Raw genomic sequence first — 23,682 nt, 5'->3', positions numbered from 1 at the left:
AAATATGACGTGGTCAAGAAAAAAAATCCCATAACTTTGAAGAGCGTTAGCTAAGTCCATCTACGCTTTCCAATAAGGATTAAGCAATACCAATGAGAGGCAAATAAATGCAAAAGAAGGTTACATTTATTAAGTGCATCCTTTGAAGAGAGTGCCAAAATTTGAAATCCTCTGTGAATGGATATTTTCCAAATGCTGGCTGTGATACATGTCTGTGTTCCTTACTGGTAACCCCTGGAATAGAGAATATTTGTCACTTGCAGAGACATAGAGAGCTACTCAAACACTGATTTATGGAATGCAATGAACCACAGTGCACAGGAGAGCCCACGTTGTAAGTGCATAACACCACCTCTTCCTGAGACATCATCCTCAGTTTTCACCCCAATGAAATCTAGGTGCGACAACTGATTACCTCCCCTGCCATTTTTCTTGTTGTTGTCGTTTCCTAATGCAATGTGGCTTTCCTTAGCTGTAATTTTTTAAAAGGAAGGTTCCTTTATTTCTCTCTTGTCCTCTGTCTATTTTTCCAGTTGGAATTCAAGGTTTCGTCAACTCTACAATCATCAGAATCAGGATTTATTGTCATGAACAAGTCATGAAATTCGGGTTTGCAGCAGCATCTTAGTGAAAACATTCATATTATAACCATCTGATGACATTACTATACATAAAAAATATAAAAATAATAGTGCACCAAAAGTAAGGCCGTGTCTTTGTTTCATTGATTATTCAGGAATCTGATGGCAGTGGGAAGAAGCTGTCCTTGTGCCAATAGCCCCTTTTTCACTGGCATCCCAGCTAATTGGCTGTGCAGTGTCCTGGGATAGGAAGCCTTCTGTGCCGTTTCCACTGGGCACCTTTAACTGGGACCCTAATTGCTGAACTCCAATAGCTCAGTGGTTAGAGCACTGGTCTCGTAAACCAGGGGTCAAGAATTCGTGCCTTGCTGTGGCTTTATTTCTATGAGGGGCACTGGACAAAGTGGCAACTCTCTATCTTCCGTACAGTAGACAAAGTTTAAAAATGTCATGTTTGTTACATTCTAAATGTGGTAATTATGTGACAATAATGGAACCTTTACCTTTACTTTTCCATTGAACAAAACTCATCTGCGGAGATTGGAGTGATCTATCCTCAACTGGAAGCAGGTGATTTTCTGCTGTCCCTTTTCCACTGGTTTTATCAACATGCCGGTGTCAGCAAATGCCAGTGATATGAGTATGCACCGAGGTGGTTAATCCCCGTTGTGAACAGAAGAACATAAGAAATAGGAGCAGGAGTCGGCCATCTGGCCCGTTGAGCTTGCTCTGCCATTCAATAAGATCATGGCTGATCTGATTATTGACTCAACTCTGCCTACCTGCCTTTTCCCCATATCCTTTCATTCTTTTTTTTATGTAAAGACCTATCTCACTGAACCTTAAAAGTTTAATGAAGTAGCCGCAACTGCTTCCCTGGATAGAAAATTCCACAGATTAATTACTCTCTGGGAAAAACAGTTTTTCATCTCCATCTTAAATCTACTCCCCTGAATCTTTTTTTTTAAATTTTTTATTTTTCACACCATAAATCACATTAACCATGGTACACACTTTTTTCTTTTCACACATATACAGTGCCATTTTCTCCCCCCCTCCCTCCTCCCAACCCACCCTCCTCACCCCCCCTCCCGTCCATTTAAGGTATACAATCTAGGATACATTTAACCAGTCAGACAATGTTGTCACTCAACAAAAATACACCAGAAATTCTACTGAGTCCATTCTTTTCATTTCCTTCTCCTTCCATCAACTTAGGTAATGATTGTCCCCGGTAGGTTTTCGCTATTGTATTTAATGTAAGGCTCCCATATTTGTTCGAATATTTCAATATTATTTCTTAAACTATATGTTATTTTTTCTAATGGAATACATTTATTCATTTCTATATACCATTGTTGTATTTTCAAATTATCTTCCGATTTCCAGGTTGACATAATACATTTTTTTGCTACGGCTAGAGCTATCTTAACAAATCTTTTTTGTGCACCATCCAAATCAATTCCAAATTCTTTGTTTTTTATGTTACTTAGGAGGAAGATCTCTGGATTTTTTGGTATATTGTTTTCTGTAATTTTATTTAATATCTGGTTTAGATCTTCCCAAAATTTTTCTACTTTCTCACATGTCCAGATTGCATGAATTGTTGTTCCCATTTCTTTTTTACATCGAAAACATCTATCAGATACTGTTGGGTCCCATTTATTTAACTTTTGAGGTGTAATGTATAGCCTGTGTATCCAGTTATATTGTATCATACGTAACCTCGTATTTATTGTATTTCTCATCGTTCCAGAACATAACTTCTCCCATGTTTCCTTTTTTATCTTTATATTTAAATCTTGTTCCCATTTTTGTTTAGTTTTACCATTTGTTTCCTCATTCTCCTTTTCTTGCAGTTTAATATACATATTTGTTATAAATCTTTTGATTATCATTATATCTGTAATCACATATTCAAAGTTACTTGTCTCTGGCAAACTCAAACTGCTTCCTAATTTATCCTTCAAGTAGGATCTCAATTGGTAATATGCCAGCGCTGTATCTTGAGTTATATTGTACTTATCTTTCATTTGTTCAAAGGATAAGAATCTATTTCCTGAAAAACAATTTTCTATTCTTTTAATCCCTTTTTTTCCCATTCTCTAAAGGAAAGGTTATCTATTGTAAAAGGGAGTAACTTGTTTTGCGTCAATATTAGTTTTGGTAATTGATAATTTGTTTTATTTCTTTCTACATGAATCTTCTTCCAAATATTGAGGAGATGATGTAATACTGGAGAACTTCTATGTTGTACCAATTTTTCATCCCATTTATATAATATGTGTTCAGGTATCTTTTCCCCTATTTTATCTAATTCTAATCTCGTCCAATCTGGCTTTTCCCTTGTTTGATAAAAATCTGATAGGTATCTTAATTGTGCGGCTCTATAATAATTTTTAAAATTTGGCAGTTGCAGGCCTCCTTGTTTATACCATTCTGTTAATTTATCTAGTGCTATCCTCGGTTTCCCCCCTCTCCATAAAAATTTCCTTATTATTTTCTTTAACTCCTTGAAGAATTTCCCTGTCAGTTGTATTGGCAATGCCTGAAATAAGTATAATATCCTTGGAAAAATGTTCATTTTAATACAGTTTATCCTTCCTATTAGTGTTAGTGGTAAATCTTTCCAATGTTCTAAATCGTCCTGTAATTTTTTCATTAGTGGATAATAATTGAGTTTATATAGTTGGCCGAGATTTTTGTTTATTTGTACACCTAGGTATCTTATTGCTTGCATTTGCCATCTAAATGGTGATTCCTTCTTAAATTTTGAGAAATCCGCATTATTCATAGGCATTGCTTCACTTTTATTTACGTTTATCTTGTAACCCGACACTTCTCCATATTCCTTCAATATCTTATATAATTCTTTTATTGATAGTTCTGGTTCTGTTAAGTACACTATAACATCATCCGCAAATAAACTGATTTTATATTCCTTGTCTTTTATTTTTATTCCTTTTATATTATTATCTATTCTTATCAGTTCTGCTAGTGGTTCTATAGCTAACGCAAACAATAAAGGTGATAATGGGCATCCCTGCCGTGTTGACCTGCTTAAGTTAAATTGCTTTGATACATGTCCATTTACTGTCACTTTCGCTAACGGTCCCTTATATAATGCTTTAATCCAATTAATATAGTTCTCCGGTAAACTGAATTTTTGCAATACTTTGAACAAATAATTCCATTCTACTCTGACAAAGGCCTTCTCTGCGTCTAAAGCAACTGCTACTGTAGGTGCTTTATTTCCTTCTACTGCATGAATTAAGTTAATAAATTTACAAATATTGTCTGTTGTGCGTCGGTCTATATGACGCTGGTGAGAGTGGATCTTTCCCTTGCTTTAGTATTACTGTAATTATTGCTGTTTTACATGAATCTGGTAAGCTTTGTGTTTCATCAATCTGGTTGATTACTTCCAGGAGGGGCGGAATTAATAAGTCTTTAAATGTTTTGTAGAATTCTATTGGGAATCCATCCTCTCCTGGTGTCTTATTATTTGGTAATTTTTTTATTATCTCTTGTATTTCTACTATTCCAAATGGCTCTGTTAATTTATTTTGTTCCTCTATTTGTAGTTTTGGTAGTTCAATTTTAGTCAGAAATTCACCTATTTTCCCTTCTTTCCCTTCGTTTTCAGTTCGGTATAATTGTTCATAGAATTCTCTAAAGTTTTCCTTAATTTCTTTTGGATTATATGTAATTTGTTTGTCTTTTTTCCTTGATGCCAATACCATTTTCTTAGCTTGTTCTGTCTTAAGCTGCCATGCTAGGATTTTGTGCGTTTTTTCACCTAGTTCATAATATTTCTGTTTTGTCTTCATTATATTTTTCTCCACCTTATATGTTTGTAGTGTTTCATATTTTATTTTTTTATCCGCCAATTCTCTTCTTTTAGTTGTATCTTCCTTCATTACTAATTCTTTTTCTATATTTACTATTTCCCTTTCCAACTGCTCTGTTTCCTGATTATAGTCCTTCTTCATCTTGGTTACATAACTTATTATTTGCCCTCTAATGAATGCTTTCATTGCATCCCATAGTATAAACTTATCTTCCACTGATTCCGTATTTATTTCAAAATACATTTTAATTTGTTTTTCAATAAATTCTCTAAAATCCTGCCTTTTAAGCAACATGGGGTTTAATCTCCATCTATACATTCTTGGAGGGATGTCCTCTAACTTTACTGTCAATATTAAGGGTGAATGGTCCGATAGTATTCTAGCTTTATATTCTGTTTTTTTTACTCTATCTTGCATACGAGCTGATAACAAAAATAGGTCTATTCTTGAGTATGTTTTATGTCTAGCCGAGTATTCCCCTGAATCTTGAGGCTGTATCCCTTAGATCTGGTCTCACGTACCAGTGAAAACAATTTTCCTGCCTCTATCTTATCTATCCCTTTCATAATTTTATGTTTCTATAGGATCTCCTCTAATTCTTGAATTTGAGTGAGTATAATCCCAGACGATTTAGTCTCTCCTCATAAGTCAACCTTCTCTGGACTGTCTCTAAGGCTAGTATTATCCTTCCTCAAGTATGGAGACCACAACTGCACACAGTGCTCCAAGTGCGACCTCACCAGTACCTTGTACAGTTGCAGCATGACCTCCCTGCCCTTGAATTCAATTTTTCTCGTGATGAAGGCCAACATTCTATTTGCTTTCTTAATAACCTGTTGTACCTACAACCCAGCTTTTTGCGATTCATGCACAAGCCCTCCCAAGTCCTTCTGCATGACAGCATGCTGCAATTTTTCACCATTTAAATAATAATCTGCTCTTCTATTTTTCCTACCAAAGTGGATGACCTTGCATTTACTAATCTTGTGCTCCATCTGCCGGACATTTGCCCACTCACGTAACTTAACTATATCCTTCTGCAGCCTCTCCTCACCCTCTGTACAATTTGCTTTTCCACTCAATTTAGCATCATCCTCAAACTTGGCAACACTACACTTAGTCCCCTCTTCCGATGTAAATGGTGAACAGCTGCGGCCCCAGCACTGACCCTTCTGGCACCCAACTTACCACTGTCTGCCAATCAGAAAAAAAAACATTTATCCTGACTCTGCCTTCTGTCAGTTAACCAGTCCTTAATCCATGCCAATATACTTCCCCCGACTCCATTCATCTGTATCTTATGATGTCTCTTCTGAGGCACCTTATCAAATGTCTTCTGGAAATCCAAATATACAACATCAGCCTATTCCCCTCTATCTATCGCACCCATTTTCACCTCAAAGAAGTCCAGCATTTGATGCTGGCATTCAAATAGTGTTCCTTTTCCACTGGACCCCGTCCCAGTAAATTCCCAGTTAATTCCTGGGACAGGGTGCAGTGGAGAAGGGGCTGCTGAGTGCTTATCTTTAGGCTCCTGTACCTTTTTCCCGACAGTAGCAGAGTCTTGGCAGGGTGGCCATCAACCTTTGTGCTGTGGCAGAAGTAAACACTGGCCTTAGGGTACTTCCAAAAACCAAGAAAATGATATATGCAGTAGTATGTGATTCTTTTCTATTTCACAAAAACAACACAGCTATTTTTCAAGCCTGCTGTACCCAGCCATTGGATTGTCAGTTATGTTCTAATGTTGCATAAGTGAACCTGCAGTCACTGTGAACATTAGAAACTCCAATAGAGAAAATTGTGGGACAATGGCTCTTACAATCTCACCTGGAATAATGTCATGGCACCTGAGCCTTCAGCTTGTGAGTGACTGCTGTCTATTTCCTGGACGTTGAAAAATGATTGACCATCACCTTGTACTTTTTGGCCTCAACCATGAAGAAATCAGCTACTACTCCAAGTGCTAAAAAGTCAACTACTATAGTCTTTAAAGGCCCTAATCCAAATTTATTGGGTTATTGGGTGTAATCTTTATCCCAAAACCTGGATGAGATGTTTTCCTCTAGCTTCAAGTTTCTGCAAACAATCAAATGGCATCGTGAAGAAAGCACATCATCACCTCTACTTCTTCGGGAGGTTTGGTATAACACCAGAAACCCTGGCAAATTGCTACATATGTGAGATGGATAGTGTGCTGACTGAGTTTATCTCCGTCTGGTATCGGAATACCAATTCTCCTGAGTGGAAACCCCTGCTAAAGGTAGAAAAACTCTCCCAATCATCGAGACTACCTCCAGGGAACGCTGGCGTCATAGAGCATCAAGGACCCATACCGTCCGGCACACGCTCTGTTCTCGTTGCTGCCTTCAGGGAAGAGGTACAGGTGCCACAAGACTCGCACCACCAGGTTCAGGAACAGTTGCTGCCCCTCCACTATCAGACTCCTCAACAACAAACTCAGAGACTCATTTAAAGACTTCTACTTGTGCAATTAATTTTTTTTAAATTCTCGCTGTATTGCACATTCAGTTTGTTTACATTTTGTTTTCTGTTTACAGTTCTTTGCTTGTCTACATGTTTATACTGTGGACAGTTTATTTTTGCACTACCAATAAGTGGTAATTCTGTCACGCACGCAGGATAAGAATCAGGGTTGTATGTGATGTCATGTAGGTTCTCTGACACTAAATCTGAATCTGAACTTTATCCAGCAGGTACAGCTTGTTGAGTATTGCGCTAACATCTGCTGTAGCCTGTTAAGTATATGCATGCTTATTTAATGTGGTGTGGAACAAAAGGACAGAATCGTGTAGGTATATAAAATGTAGATATGTATATTAGATTATAATAAAGTATGCATGCCTGGTTTTAAGGTCCATCCAAAATACATGAGAGCAGGACCAGGCAACCTTTCGCCATGTGTGGGCCGGATGGTGTGTGAGTGGTTGAACGATAGGCTGCATTGATGACACTGTAAATGAAATAAATAAATAAATTCAATTAATTAATTAATGTAATGTTGCATTTCAGGTCAGAGAAGACCTTCAAATCTGGAAATGCATCAAAATTCATGAGTTGGTCAATAAAATGGAACAATAATAAAATCATACAAATCAAAAAGGGGAGTAACTAGTCACAATAAAAACACAATAACGAACCCCAATACAGACGGCAATGAGAGGGGGAGAATGTCACAGTAGAGAAGGGGAATGTCACAAAGAGAGAGGGGGCGTGTCGCAGAGAGGGGGTGTGTTACAGAGAGAGGGGCATGTCAGAGAGGGAGGGGGCGTGTCACTGAGGGAGGACATGTTGCAGAGAGGGGGCATGTCACAGAGAATTGGAGTCACACAGAGAGAGGGGCCGTGTCACAGAGAGAGAAGGAGAGTGTCACACAGCAAGAGGCGTGTCACAAAGAGAGGGGGGTTTGTCACCGAGAAACTGGCATGCCACAACAGGGAGCATGTCACAGAGAGAGGGGACGTGTCACAGAGGGAGTGGTCGGTAACCAAGAGAGAGGACATGTCACAGAGAGGGAGTGTGTCACAGAGAGATGGGAGTGTGTCAACGAGAGACTGGCATGTCACACAGAGGGGAAAGCGTGTCACAGAGAGAAGGGGCGTGTCACAGAGAAAGGGCAGTTACACAGAGTGAGGGGGCGTGTCACAGAGAGAGAAAGGGAGTGTCACAGAAAAAGAGGTATGTCACAAAGATAGGGGAGGGTGTCACAGAGAGAGGGGTGTGTCCCAGAGAGATGGAGCATGTCACAGAGAGAGGGGTCGTGTCACAGAGAGAGGGAGCATGTCACAGAGAGAGGGGTCGTGTCACAGAGAGAGGGAGCATGTCACAGAGAGAGGGGACATGTCACAGAGAGAGGGAGCATGACACAGAGAGAGGGGGCATGTCACAGAGATAAGAGTGTATCACATAAAGAGGGGTAGTGTCACAGAGAGAGGGGGCATGTCACAGAGAGAGGGGTGTGTCACAGAGAGGGAGCATATCACAGAGAAAAAGGTGTGTCACGGAGAGAGAGGTGTGATACAGAGAGAGGGGTCATGTCACAGAGAGAGGGATGTGTTACAGAGAGAGGGCTCATGTCATAGAGAGAAGGGTGGGTCACAGAGAGAGAGGTGTGTCACAGAGTGAGGGGTCATGTCACAATGAGAGGGGGTTTGTTACCAAGAGACTGGCATGTCATGGGGGCATGTCGCAAAGAGTGGAGGCGTGTCACAGTGGGAGGGGGCATGTACGAGAGGGAGGGGTGAGTCACAGAGAGAGGGGTCATGTCACAGTGAGAGGGGGGAGTGTCACTGAGAGACTGGCATGTCACGGGGGACATGTCGCAGAAAGGGGGCGTGTCACAGAGGGAGGTGTCGATCACCGAGAGAGGGGACATTTCACAGAGAGAGTGGTGTTTCACAGAGTGAGGGGGTGTGTCATAGAGGAAGGGGGAATGTCACAGAGAGGTGTGATACAGAGAGAGGGGTGTGTCACAGAGGGAGGGGTCATGTCACAGAGAGAGGGAGCATGTCACAGAAAAAGAGGTGTGTCACAGAGAGAGGGGTCATGTCACAAAGGGAGAAGCATGGGTCACCGAGAGACTGGCGTCACGGGGGGGGGGGGGGGGGTGTCGCAGAGAGGGGGAGTGTCACAGAGAGAGGGGGCATTTCACTGAGAGAGAGGTGTGTCCCTGAAATCTCCCTAGCTTCCTTTGGCATCTTGGGAGAGATCCTATCCAGTTCTCCAGCCTAAATGTGCTCCAATATTTCAAGCACACCTCCTTCCTGAGACAGATATGCTCCAGAATGGCAGTCTGAAATACAAAACTCTGCAGACACTGTGAATGTAGTAAAAACACACAGAAATGCTGGAGGACCTCAGCCAGTCTTGCAACGTCTATAGGAGGTAAAAATATATGACCAACATTTCAGGCCTGAGCCCTTCTTCAAGGAATAAGCAAAGAAGAGGAACCCATAAGATTAAGATCAGTACCAACAGCTGCTACACCTCCACCATCAGACTCCTCAACAACAAACTCTTGTGCACTTTATTGATGATTTTACTCTCTCTGTTTTGCAGTTGGATTGTTTACATTCATTATCTGTTTACAGATCATTACTGGTTTACATGCGTACGTGGAGTAAACCTTTTGCACTACCAATTAGTGGTAATTCTGCCACGCCCACAGGAAAAATAATCTCAGGGTTGTATGCGATGTCATGCATATACTCTGACAATAAATCTGAACTCTGAAGACTGGCAGGGGGAGGAGTCCAGACCAACAAAAGGTGTTTATTGGCTATTATAAGAAGAAAGGTAAGAATGGCTTTTGGTTCTGTGAAAGGAAACAGAGGGAAAAGGAGGGGGAGAGAGAGAGAGAGAGAGAGAGAGAGAGAGAGAGAGAGAGAGAGAGCTGGGAGAAAGGCAACAGGGGGAAAAAGAAGGGGATGAATATTTTAACAGAAACCGGAGAAATCGATGTTAATGTCGTCTGGTGGCAGGACACCCAGAGAGAAGATGAGGTGATGTACCTCCAATTTGCAGGTGGTCTCAGTCTGGCAGTACGAGACCATGGACAGACATGTCAGCAAGGGAATGGGATGGAAAATTGAAATGGACGGCCACTGGGAGATCCACTCTATTGTGGCGGACAGAGCTGAGGTGCTCAACAAAGTGATTTCCCAGTCTGCTTCCAGTCCCTCCGACATAGAGGAGACCACAGCGGGACCACCAAAAGCAGTTGATGGCCTCTGCAGATTCACAGGTGAAATATTTCTTCACTAGGAAGGATTAATATCAGTGTACTCTTCCATAATCCTATAGCTTCTCTATCCTTCACCCAAGGGAAGACAATGAGATGTATTCATTTTGAGGTTTGCTCACTTCTCCTGATGCTATAAATGGATTACTGGTCTCATTGTTCTGGGGGCTTGTTCCATCCTTAAGAAGCACACAAGGCTGCAGATGCTGGAACCTTGAGCAGCTGGAGAAACTCAACATGTCAGGCAGTATCCATGACAAGAAACGGACAGTCGGCTCTTCAGGACTAAGAAAAGAGAGGGATGACAGACAGTATTAAAGAGGAGAAGGGGGGAATGATCTGAGGAGGGGGGAGAGTTGATGGAGCAGGGAGCCAGAAGGGGAGGGTAAAGGTGGAGACAGTTGCTGAATGAAGGAGAAGAGCAGATGGGAACAGTGAAAGTCGGGATAAAATGGGAGAGGTGTGTGAGGGTGATGAGCAGGTGGGGAAGGTAGAGAAGAGGAAAGGAACTGAGCAGCAGGGAGCTGGGGCAGGGGTTAAAATAAGAAGATGAGTGAGAGGACCTAGGTGGGTGTGAAAGAGGGACAAAGGGACTGAGGGGAAGATGCTTCATCCAAACTGGAGAATTCAACATTCATCCCACAGGGTTGTAGACTACTCATGCAGAATAGAAGGTGCTGCTTTTCAAATTTACATTTGGCCTCATCCTAGGAACTGAGGAGACTGGGAACTGACAAGTTGGAGTGGGAATGGGGAAGACTGGTAACGGAGCTCCAGCTGCCCTGTGAGGACTGACAGGTCAGAGCGGGACCCGGGAAGGCTGATAGCCAAGAGCAACAGCAGACACGTGAGGAGCAGGTATTCAGCCACAAAAAAAATATGGCAGTGCTGCGAGAGCAGCTGTAATGGTAGTGCTGCCGCTGGGGTGCACCCACAAGGGCAGGGCTGCTCCAAAATGTTCAACCACCCCATTCCTAATGCCGGTGGCTCCATACTGCCTTAAAATTGTCTGTTCAATGATTTGGCGGTGTTTGGAAGTAAAATCCTGCAACCGCGGAGGTCTGTGCCTGATTACAGCTCCCATGCTCAGCACAAGGGGTTGCAGACTCTGGGGGAGCAGCGGACAGCCAGAAGTGGGGAGGAACACCCTCCCTTTGAAAAAGAGAAGCAGAGGAGATGGCCTTATAGGATGGTGACCCCCAGCAGCAAGAGTTGATACGGAGATCCATCTGTTGCCCATGCAGTAGGACCCCCCTCCCCCCAAGGCTAATGACAGGTCCACAGGAACGATGAAGGTCAATACAGCTTGGTGCCAGCAGCATCGCAGGAGTTGCTGTGCCAGTGCTGGGTACAGCAGTCAGCTGCCCTCGGGACTCTGACTCCAGATTTTCCCTTTGGATTTACTCCCAAAGCCTTTCTCGTGAACAGGTATAGCCACAAAGCAGCAGAGGTTTGAAATTGAAGTTTTCCCTCTCCTGGATGAGTTACCATCCATAGTTAATGAACCCCATCGGTCCGGAGCAACTGGTTTCAAGGTGCTGGTCACCCCTTTTTTCCCCTTCTCCTGTCAGTGAGAACAGCTCTGCCATGTATAAGAACTATGCCACGCATGAAGGCCAGGAGCTGGATTTGGTGGTCAGAGGCTGTTTGAGACGCACACCATGGAGAGCATTTTTGCATCCATGGGATCTCGTCCCCAGGACCACCCTTCAGCTATGACAACCTTTAGAGCAAGGCAGAAGGCAATGTCATGTAATACTGAATTCCAGGTCCTGTATTATTACTATTACATAACAATAAAGGAATCTTGACAATGGTCTCCTCATCTGTGCTTGTTCTCGCCCATGTAGAAAAGAGCACAGAGGATACTAAGAGAGAGCACCAAATGCTGGGGGATGTGCGTGTTAAATGCTGCCTCAGTTGGAAGGGCAGTTTGGTCCCTGGATGGAGGTGAGGGGGTGCTGTAGGAGCAGGGGTTACACCTCCTGTAGTTTCAGCAGAAGGGGGGGTAGAGGGATGGGTGGGGTGGAAGAGTACAGAAGGGAGTCACAGAGAGAATGTTATCACCATGAAGTAGAAATGGGTAAAGGGGAAGTTGTGGCTGATTGTTGGATCACATTGGCCTTCCTTAGCTGTCCTCTTGCATCAAATATTCTTCCAAAAGGTTCTCTGATTCTTATTAATCCACTTTGCCAATGCACTTTCATGGATGTGGTTTGCTCTCCTTATTTCCTTTCTCTTTTATCTCCTCCAAACATCATGACTCATTCACCCCAATTTCCTTTCCCTCACATGCATGTCCTTTTCCTCAATATTCCTTGTTGACCAAGGTTCCCAAAACATATCATTCTTGTGAAGTGCTAACTTTAAATTTGAGGATAGAGCACTTGCAGATTGTCCTGTTCAACTCCATTTGAACTCAAGGACCAATTTTACCTTTTTTTTTACACAATCACCTTGAACCTTACTGAACTGTAGTCACCTTTCCCAAAGGATTCCTGCACAGACACCAATCACTTGCAAACCTTCATTCCCTAAGATGAAGTCAAGTATAGCTTTCAGTTGGGGTCTCAACATATGCTTCAGAGAACCCTCTTGAATGCATTTTCCAAATTTCTCCCCATCTAAGCTTCTTCTACTAAGGCAATTTCAGTTAATATTGAGAAACTACCCCCCACCACCCCCCCCCACAACACCTTCCCTTGCTTTTACGCTCTCATGTGATCTGACTACATCCGTCCTCCTAACTCCACGTGTATAGGCTTGTTGGACAATACCTCCAGGACATCCTTCAAGATGTTCCTCTCTCTAACTGGTATATCGCTTTAATTAACTTTGTGGGGGATGGCCTTGAAGCAAACAAATTGACGGCCCAATGACTAGCTCTGATGTACAGCAGGGAAGGACAAAGTGTGAGTGATCAATGTGAATGACAGGGAAGTTGACAGGGCACAAAGAGTTGTACCTGTGGCTATAAGCAATTAGGCGCAGGGAAAGGAGTGATGTATCCATATTCAGGCAGACGGGATTTGTTTAAGTTGACATCGTGGTCAGGGTAGACTTCATGGGCCAAAGTGTGTCATATGAGCAAGAATCAGGATGGTGTGTTGCTTCACTGGCTCCGGAGTCAAGGATGTCTCTGAGAAGGTACATTCTGAAAGAGGAGGATGAGCGGCCAGAGATCCTAGTTTTTGTTGGACTTACAGCATCGATAAGATGAGGCGGGTTGTCATTCAGGATTGCTCCTTGACCATGTGCTTATGAGCATTCAAATTGGAAGATGGGACGAATAAGAGTTTGGCTAAGGGCTGTTGCAGGAGGGATGCCTTTAGGTTTTTTGATCACATAGACTGGAGAGGGACTAATATTGATGCAGAGAGGTTTTACAGGTGAAACATGGGATAGAATGACAGCACAGCAGATGGGGAGGCTGATGCATGTAGAAAACAGAGCAGGCAAGTCCATGGGAAGCGTAGGCAGAAACAGGATGGAAGGGCTGGTAGACCTCACCACATTTATTTTAAGGCCGGAGCCTCTCGGGTAAGGTGGATGAGCTGAGCACATGGATCAGCACATGGGATCATAATACTGCTGAAATCTTGGAAGCGTGGCCAAGGGAAGGAGAGGTCTGGCAACTCAATGTTCTGAGGTATGGATGTTTCAGATGTGATTGAGGGGGGTGAAAAAGAGGGGAGGTTGTGGTTGTGGTGATCGGACAATGAAACAAAACACTGATAGCTCAGTACGAGATGTCTCTGCATGCTGCAGTGATTCAGTAGGATCCCATGTATGCACTAGAAAATTAATTTTAAATCTCTGTTCAAAGAAAAATAAAACTCTACAAATTTTAATTCCGTTCTTTTAGCTAGACAGATTTTACAGTCAAGCTAGGAAGCATTGCTAAGCATCAACATACTAAAAAATAAATTACATTATAAATAATATTGGAAGAAAGTTTGTATGACCTTGAAGTATATTTCTGCCTGTATTATTCTTCATAGTAAGTAATTACCAATTCTGATTAAGTTTCCTGTGCTGGATGAACATTTGGAAGAAGGAAATTGTGTTGGAAACTATTCGTATTGAACAATCCATCCTCCATGTTCAGGACACAATGCAAGTCAGATGATCTGCCTACGCTAATGTTTCACTCTGCCTCATCTGTTTTCTGTCCTCTTCTTCTTTTGAAACTTTTAAAATATTTTCATTCATTTTTGCCTGGGAGATCAAACACAGAACAGTAGAGTGCAGGATCAGGCCCTTCAGCCTGGGCGACTGCCAAACATGCAGGCCGCATAGTTAGCGTAGATGTTGCCACAAGTGCTACTATGGAGCCAGTGAACCAGGTTCGAATCTCACACCGTCAGAAGGAGTTTGCACATTATCCCCATGAGTCTGGGATAGTTTTCCCAAGGTGCTCCGGTTTCTCCCACCCTCCAAAAATGTATAGGGTTGGTGGGTTCATTGAGTGTAGTTGGGCAGCACGGGCTTTAGTGGCTAGAATCAACTACTACCCTGATGTAAATATATAAAAAATTATGCCAAATTAAACTAAATCTCTTCTGTGTGAACATAATAGCTATCCCTCCATTCGGTGCACGTTCATGTGTTTATCTAGAAGCTTCTAAAATGCTACTATCGTATCTCCTTCCACCACTACCACAGGCGGCCCGTTCCAGGCTTGCACCTCTCGAGCATAAAAAATCTGCCCCATCTCCCTTAAATCTACTCACCTCAAATGTATGTTTTGAAGTAAGTGACATTTTTATCCAGGAAAAAAGATTCTAACCGTTTACACTATCAATATCACTCATACTTTTATAAACTTCTATCAGCTCAGCTTTCAACTGTCTAGAGAAAAAAAGACCTAAGTTTGTGCAACCTGACATCAGTACTTGGAAAATTGTTGGAGGGACAGGATCTACCAATATTTGGATAAGTTTGGCATTTAACACCATCATCTCAAAACTGATCAGCAAACTGCAAGACCTGGGTCTCAACACCCCACTGTGTAATTGGATCATGGATTTCCTTACCTCCAAACCACAATCAGTGAACTTCTCCAGAATCTCCATCAGTACCGGAGCACCACAGGGCTGTGTTCTTAGCCCCCTGCTCTACTCACTTTACACCTACGACTGTATGGCTCTGCATGACATTAACACCACCTACAAATTTGCCGACGATACCACAATAGTGGGTTTTATAAAGGAAGGGGATGAGTCAGCAAACAAGATGGAGATTGAAAACTTGGCTGAATGGTGACCAACCGCAACCTCACACTCAATGTCACAAAAACCAAGGAGCTGATTGTTGACTTCAGGATGGAAAAACAGAGGAATGCAATCCAGAGACCACTGGGGAGAATCAGAAGTGGAGAGGGTGAGCAAATTTAAGTTCTTGGGAGCCACTATCTCGGAGGATCTTTCCTAGACCCAACACACCAATAGCATTGTGAAGAAAACACATCAGCGCCTCTACTTCCTCAGGAGTTTGTGGAGGTTTGGTATGACACCTGAAACCCAGGCAAATGTTTTCCAATGTATGGTGGGAAGTGTGCTGAACAGCAGCATCATGGTCTGGTGTAGGGATACCAATACCCCTGAGTGAAAGGCCATAGAACATTGTATTTCAGAAATAGGCCCTTTGGCCCTTTTAATCTGTGCCACACTATTTTTCAGCCTAGTCCCACTGAACTGCACTCAGTCCACAGCCTTCTAAATCCCTCACATCCATGGACCTACCCAATTTCTTTTTTAATACTTTATTTTTCATTTTTAAGTACACAGAACACAAAACACCAAGAAAACCCCACTTCCCTATCCTTTCTGTGTAAATCCAATTAAACAAAGAAAAAAAGAGAAAAAGAAAAACCCCATCATCAGTGCATACAGTAAAATTCATAGAAACATGATATTACCACTGTGTGATGTTATTTACGGAGACCTTCTGGCTAACTAGAAGTGATCACATCCCTATAGTGGTGTCAGTGAAGTGCCTATATATTCTAGGTAAGGCTACCAAATTTTCTGGAAGGTGTATCCTTTTCTAAGATTATATATGACTGAAGACCATCTATCAATGTGGAGAGGGGAATCAGATTTCCATGCTACTGTTATACGTATCCTGGCCATACAAAAAGCAATTTCTATAAATTCAATTTGGAAATTAAAGATTTACTAACACATGAAATTCCCCAGTAAGCAAGTACTTCTTAAATGTTAAAAATGAGCCCGCATTCACAACTTCAGCTGGCAGCTCGTTCCACACCCCCACCACTCTCTGTGTGAAGAAGTTCCCCAAAACATTTCCCCTTTCACCCTTAACCCATGTCCTTTGGTTGGTATCTCACCAACTCTCAGTGGAAAAAAGCCTGACTACATTTACTCTGTCTAACCCCTCATAATTTAAATACCTCTATCAAATCTCCCCTCATTCTTCTATGCTCCAGGGAATAAAGTCCTAACCTGCTTATCTTTTCCATGTAACTCAGTTCCTGAAGTCCAGGCAAAATCCTAGTAAATCTTCTCTGCACTCTTTCAATCTTATTCATATCTTTCCTTTAGTTAGTTGATCAAAACTTCACAAAATACTCAAAAGTTTGCCTCACCAATGTCTTATACAACTTTACCATAACATCCCAACTCCTCTACACAGTACTTATGAAGACCAAGATACCAAAAGTTCACTGTACAACCTGTCTTCCTGTGATTCCACTTTCAGGGAACTAATGTATCTTTATTCCCAGATCCCTCTGTTCTACTGCACTCCTCAGTGCCTGACCACTTACTGTGTATGTCCTTTCTTGGTCTGTTCTTTCAAAATGCAACACCTCACCTTTGCATTAACTTTCATCTGCCATATTCAGCCCATTTTCCTGGCTGCTCCAGATCCCTCTGCAAACTTCATAAACCTTCTTCACAGTCCACAATGCCTCCAATCTTAGTGTAATCTGCAAACCTGCTAATCCAACAAACCACATTATCATCCACATCATTGATATAGATGGCAATCAATGATGGTCCCAGCACTGATCCCTGAGGCACACCACTAGTCACAAGTCTCCAGTCTGAGAGGCAATCATCCACCACTACTCTCTGGCTTCTCCCATTCAGCCAATGTCCACTTCACTTGACTACCTCACCATGAATACTGAGCAACTGAACCTTCATGACTAGCCTCTCATGTTGGACCTTGTCAAAGGCCTTGATAAAATCCATATAGACAACATCCACAGCCTTTTCTTCATCAATTTTCCTGGTAACATCCTTGAAGAACTCCATAAGATTGGTTAAACATGACCTACCAGGCACAAACTCATGTCGACTATTCCTAATCACTCCTTGGCTATCCAAAAATATCCGATCACTCAGAACACCTTCCAAAAATTTACCTACTACTGACGTCAGGCTCCATGGCTATAATTTCCAGGGTTCCTTTCGGAGCCTTTTTAAACAGTGGAACAGTATGAGCTACCCTCCAATCCTCTAGCACCTCCCCCATAACTAAGGACATTTTAAGTATTTCTGCCAGAGCCCCTGCAATTTCTATACTATCCTCTCTCAAGGTCCGAGGGAATGTCCTCATCAGGCTCTGGGGATTTATCCACCCTTATTTGCTTTAAGACAGCAAGCACTTCCTCCTCTTTAACCTGTACAGGTTCCTTGACTTCACTGCTTATTGTCCTAACTTCCCTTGCCTCTGTGCCAGTTTCCTGAGTAAATACTGATGCAGCAAAAAAACATTTAAGATCTCCCCCATCTCTTCTGGCTCCTTACAAAGCAGACCACTCTGATCTTCAAGAGACCCAATTTTGTCCCTTACTATCCTTTTGCTCTCAATATATCTGTAGAAACCCTTCAGGTTTACCTTCACATTATCTGCCATAGTAATCTCATCTTCTTTTACTCTTCCTGATTTCTTTCTTAAGGTGATCTCAGGATTGCTCCCAGTGCCACGTGCTAGAGAGAGTAGAAATAGGAGGATGTGGCAGAGGAATGCAGGCTTAAGATTTGGTGGAGGGAGCAGGGGTTCAGATTTATGGATCATTGGAATCTCTCCTGGGGAAGGTCTGACCTCTACAAACTAGATGGCCTGCACCTGAACTGGAGGGAGACTAATATCCTGGCAGGCAGGTTTGCAAGAGCTGTTGGCGAGGGTTTAGACTAGTTTGGCGGGGGGGGGGGGGGTGGTGAGAATCTGAATCTTAGTGCTGAGATTAGGATAGAAAGAAACCAGGGAGTAATGGTAGGCAAAGTTGAATTTGGAAATGTCCAAATTGATGTGCAACAAAATAGGCAAAAAAGACAAAGGAAGAGACAAGATAATTTGGTGAACAATGGAACTACCGAGAAATCTGACACTGGTTTAAGGGGATTGTACTTAAATAGATGACCTAGTTGTGCAGATGCAAATGGAAAGGTATGACATTGTAGCCATCACTGAAACTTGGCTGAATGAGGGATGTGATTGGGAACTGAATGTACAGGGTTACACCTTGTATAGGAAAGGAAGGTAGAGGGGGATGGCATCGCCATGATGGTAAACAATCTTTTTACATCACTTGAAAGATGGGGCATAGGGATAGAAATTGTGGAATATTTATGGGCTGAAATAAGAAATGGCAAGGGTAAAAAGACCTTACTAGCTGTAACATACAGGCCCCCAAAACACCAGTTATATACAGGCTCCCAAACACCAGCCCGGACGTGGACTGCGAGATGCAGCTGGAAATAGAAAAAGCACGTCAGAAGGAGAAGGTCACGATAATTATGGGGGATTTTAATATGAAAGGGGATTGGGAATGTCAGGAAGGTGCAGGATCTCAGGAGAAAGAGTTTATAGGATGCCTAAAGGATGGCTTTTTGGAACAGCTGGTCGATCGGCGGTTTTGGATTGGGTGATGTGTAATAAATCTGAGGTGATTCGGGATTTAAAGGTCGTGAAGCCCTTAGGAAATAGTGATCACAACATGATAGAGATCAGCTTCTAATTTGAAAGAGAAAAGCTGATAATAGGTGTGTCAATATTTCACTGGAACAAAGGGAATTACAGCGGATGAGAGAGGAACCGGCCGAAGTTGACTGGGAAAGTATTCCAGATGGGGGGACAGCCAAACAGAATGGGTTCATATTTCTACAAGAAATAAAGAAAGCACAGGCTAGATATATTCCAAGGAAAAGAAACATTACTAATGGTAAAATGATGCAAATGTGGCTACAAGAGAGGTTAAAGCTAAAAAAGCAAAAGGGAGGGCAGACAGGGGAGCAAAAACTACAGGAAATGCAGAGGACTGTGACATTTTTAAAAACAGACAGAGAGAGATAAAGAAAGACATAAGGAAAGAAAAGATGAATTATGAAAGGAAATTGGCAAATAACATACAAAAGGATACTGAGTTTCTTCAAATATATAAAATGTATAAGAGAGACAAGGGTAGATATAGGGTTGATTGAAAATGAACCTGTAGAAACCATAATGGGTGACAAGGAGATGGCAGAGGAACTAAATGGATATATTGCATCAGGCTTCACTGTGGAGGACATTAGCAATAAACCAGATATTCAAAGGTCTCCAGGAATAGAATTAAGTACAGTCAGGATTACTAGAGAGATAGTGCTTAGTAAACAGAATGGTCTAAAAGTATTCGGGATGAGGTGCACCCATGGGCTCTGAAGGAGGTGGCCTTGGAGATTGTAGAGGTATTGGAATTGATTTTCCTCAGGCATGGTTCCCAAGGATTGGAAGGTCGCAAATGTAGTTGCACTGTTTAAGAGAGGAAGGCAGCAGAAAAAACAAAATTATAGGCCTATTAGTCTGACTTTGGTATTTGGAAAGATATTCAAATCGATCCTCATGGATGAGATTATGGAATACATCAAGGTGCGTGACAAAGGAGTCACATGATTGAGTAGTGGCCGGTCGGGGAACTCCAGCCCTCTCCGAAAAAGTTAAAAAAAAACACAGAAAACGCAAAGGCACAAGCACGAAGATTAAAATAAAGTGAAAGTAAAGGTGGGAAGAAAATGGCAACGAAGAAAGAAAAGTCGAAAGCAACAGGAAGAACAAAAGAAGAAAAGACATTGGAAGAAGAAGGTGAAGGCCTTACCTGTCCGAGGAGGCCCGTTGTGGAGAGAGAAGCCCGCTCCCTCAGGTCAGTCGAAGTCCCGAGCTCGGGACTACAAAAATGGCTCACAGAGCCAAACAAAAGTGCGCAAGACAAAAAAAACACTGATGGGAGGGGAGAACAGCTGAGGAGTCGATCTCCACAGCTGAGAATGATAGCCACAGCACAACAACAAGAAGAGAACATAGAAAACAACGAGAACAAGAAAGAAGAGAGTAAAAAGAAATCAAAGAAACAACAGATGACCAACCCAGAGGAAGAAGAAGAGGAAGAACACAGGGAAATGGAAGAAAAAGGGAAGGGCAAGACAATGGATTTTTTTTTTAAAGAATATATGGAATCAGTAAAAGAATGGCAATCACAAGAATTTAGTGAAATAAAAAGAATAAAAAGTACAGAAGAAAAATGAATAGATTAGAGATGGTCATGTCAGATATAGGAAAAAGAGTGGACAAGGTGGAAGAACGAGAAACAGCCGTAGAAATGGAAGTAGAAGACTTAAAAGAGAAATTAGAAGAATCTAATTAAAAAGTTAAAGAGACACAAGAGCTGTTAGCTCAGAAGATAGATATAATGGAAAATTATAATAGAAGAAATAATATAAAGATAATGGGCCTTAAGGAAGATGAAGAAGGCAAGAATATGAGAGAATTTATAAAAGATTGGATCCCCAGGGCCTTAGAAGAAGACCAGAATTACAGGAAGAAATGGAAATAGAAAGGGCACATAGAGCATTAGCCCCTAAACCACAACCACAACAAAAACCAAGATTCATTTTAGTAAAATTCCTAAGATATACAACAAGAGAAAATATATTGGAGAAAGCAATGAAGAAAATAAGAGAAGACAAAAAGCCACTGGAATACAAAGGTCAAAAAAATTTTTTCTATCCAGATATAAGTTTTGAACTCCTGAAGAGGAGGAAGGAATTTAATACAGCAAAAGCAATCCTATGGAAAAAAGGATATAAATTTATGCTAAAGTACCCAGCAGTACTTAAAATAGTTATTCCAGGGCAGCAAAACAGACTATTCTCGGATCCGGAGGAAGCTTGAAAATTTGCAGAACAACTACAAAACAGACAGAGAGATGAAGACATGTAACGAGAGCAAAAATGACCACGAACTATATATATGTGTGTATATGGTTATATATATATATATATATATATATATATGTGTGTGTGTGTGTGTGTGTATGTATATATGTACATGAGTGTATGTGTATTTAAAAGAAAATATATAGAATATAGATAAGGATTAATAAGGGAAAGAAAGGGAAGAGAGGAAGTAAGGAGGGAATTAAGAGAGTGGCCTTTGGACTAATTTTAAATTAGACGATTAATGTTGTGTTATAATTATTGGGGGGGGGTTAATTTGTGTAGTTTAATGATGTAGTATTCTAATTTTTATTATCTTATTTTTTATTATTTATTTAAATGTAATTTTTATTTTATTCATGTCATAAAATTTTAAATAAAGTTTAAAAAAAAAGAGAGTGACCTTTATTGTATATGAAAATTAAAATCTTTTCTGGGGGGGGCTGGGTTGGGAGGAGTTACAGTCACTGCGAAATCAGTTGACGGTTGCGAGTGAATTCGCAAATCCAAATGGAGAGGGGAGATGTGGTTGCCTGACAAGGGATAAAGGGCAACTCAGGAAGGGGAGGGGATAGTGGGGTTAAAGAAATTTTATTTAGGAGAATAAGGGAAATGTTTGATGTTTTAGAAATGTTGTCTTATAAAGTGTTCAAAAAAAAGAAAGCAGAAATGGATAAGAAGGAAAGGTGATGATGAGGAAACGGAAAGGAAAGATAAACAAAATATGAAATGGCTATGTTGAACTATATGACTTTAAATATTAACGGAATACATAACCAAATCAAAAGGAAGAAACTGCTAAATTTACTGAAAAAAAGAAAAAATTGATATAGCATTCGTGCAAGAAACACACTTAACTGAAGTGGAGCACAAGAAATTAAAGAGAGATTGGGTAGGACATGTAACAGCAGCATCATATAATTCAAAAGCTAGAGGAGTAGCTATATTAATCAGTAAAAATGTACCAATCAAAATAGAAGAGGAAATAATAGATCCAGCAGGGAGATATGTAATGATAAAATGTCAGATATATTCGGAGTTTTGGAATTTACTCAATGTATATTCACCTAACGAAGAAGATCAAAAATTTATGCAAGATATTTTTTTGAAGATAGCAGACATGCAAGGGAACATACTAATAGGTCGGGATTTCAACCTTAATTTGGATTCAAACATGGATAAAATTGGGAAAAAAATTAACAGAAAGAACAAAGTAACCAAATTTATAATTAAATCGATGCAAGAAATGCAACTCTTGGATATATGGAGGAAACAACACCCAAAGGAAAAGGAATATTCATATTATTCAGGTAGACTTAAAACATACTCAAGAATAGACCTATTCCTGTTATCAGCTCGCATGCAAGACAGAGTTAGGAAAACAGAATATAAAGCTAGAATATTATCGGACCACTCACCCCTGATATTGACAATAGAGTTAGAGCACATCCCTCCAAGAATGTATAGATGGAGATTAAACACCATGCTACTTAAAAGGCAGGATTTTAGAGAATTCCTTGAAAGACAAATTAAAATGTACTTTGAAATAAATACGGAATCAGTGAAAGATAAGTTTATACTATGGGACGCAATGAAAGCGTTCATCAGAGGGCAAATAATAAGGTATGTAACCAAGATGAAGAAGGACTACAATCAGGAAACAGAGCAGTTAGAAAGGGAAATAGCAAATATAGAAAAAGAATTAGCAATGAAGGAAGACACAACTAAAAGAAGAGAATTGGCAGATAAAAAAATAAAATATGAAATACTACAAACATATAAGGTGGAGAAGAACATAATGAAGACAAAACAGAAATATTATGAACTAGGAGAAAAAACACACAAAATTCTAGCATGGCAGCTTAAGACAGAACAAACTAAGAGAATGGTATTGGCATCAAGGAAAAAAGACAAACAAATCACATATAATCCAACGGAGATTAATGAAAACTTCAGAGAATTCTACGAACAATTATACCAAACTGAAATCGAAGGGAAAGAAGACAAAATAGATGAATTTTTAACTAAAATTGAACTACCAAAATTACAGAGGAACAAAATAAATTAACAGAACCATTTGAAGTACTAAAAATACAAGAGATAATAAAAAAACTACCGAATAATAAAACACCAGGAGAGGATGGATTCCCAATAGAATTCTATAAAACATTTAAAGATTTATTAATTCCTCCCCTCCTGGAAGTAATCAACCAGATTGATAAAACACAAAGCTTACCAGATTCATGCAAAACAGCAATAATTAC

The 23,682-nt window shown here is 40.9% G+C and overlaps 1 protein-coding gene across 6 annotated transcripts in view; it reads right to left on the bottom strand.

The window, feature by feature from the left end:
• Positions 1–104: 104 nt before the first annotated feature.
• otop1 (otopetrin 1) overlaps positions 105–23,682 on the bottom strand; it is a 117,824-nt gene continuing 94,246 nt past the window's right edge. For 4 of the 6 annotated variants that reach the window (XM_069926639.1, XM_069926638.1, XM_069926643.1 and 1 more), the window contains 2 exons: positions 7,298–7,406; positions 105–234 (listed from right to left, as the gene is read on the bottom strand). In XM_069926639.1, coding sequence (XP_069782740.1) covers positions 7,304–7,406 — 103 coding nt within the window. In that variant the 3' untranslated portion in view covers positions 105–234; positions 7,298–7,303. Of the gene's footprint in view, positions 235–7,297; positions 7,407–23,682 lie in introns of those variants that run through there. The other 2 variants (XM_069926642.1, XR_011354167.1) reach the window with 2 other exon arrangements.

Source organism: Narcine bancroftii, chromosome 3 (genome assembly GCF_036971445.1).
Source record: "Narcine bancroftii isolate sNarBan1 chromosome 3, sNarBan1.hap1, whole genome shotgun sequence".
Taxonomy (NCBI): domain Eukaryota; kingdom Metazoa; phylum Chordata; class Chondrichthyes; order Torpediniformes; family Narcinidae; genus Narcine; species Narcine bancroftii.
Note: the sequence above shows the minus strand (reverse complement) of the source record. Positions and strands in the feature narration are given on the sequence as shown.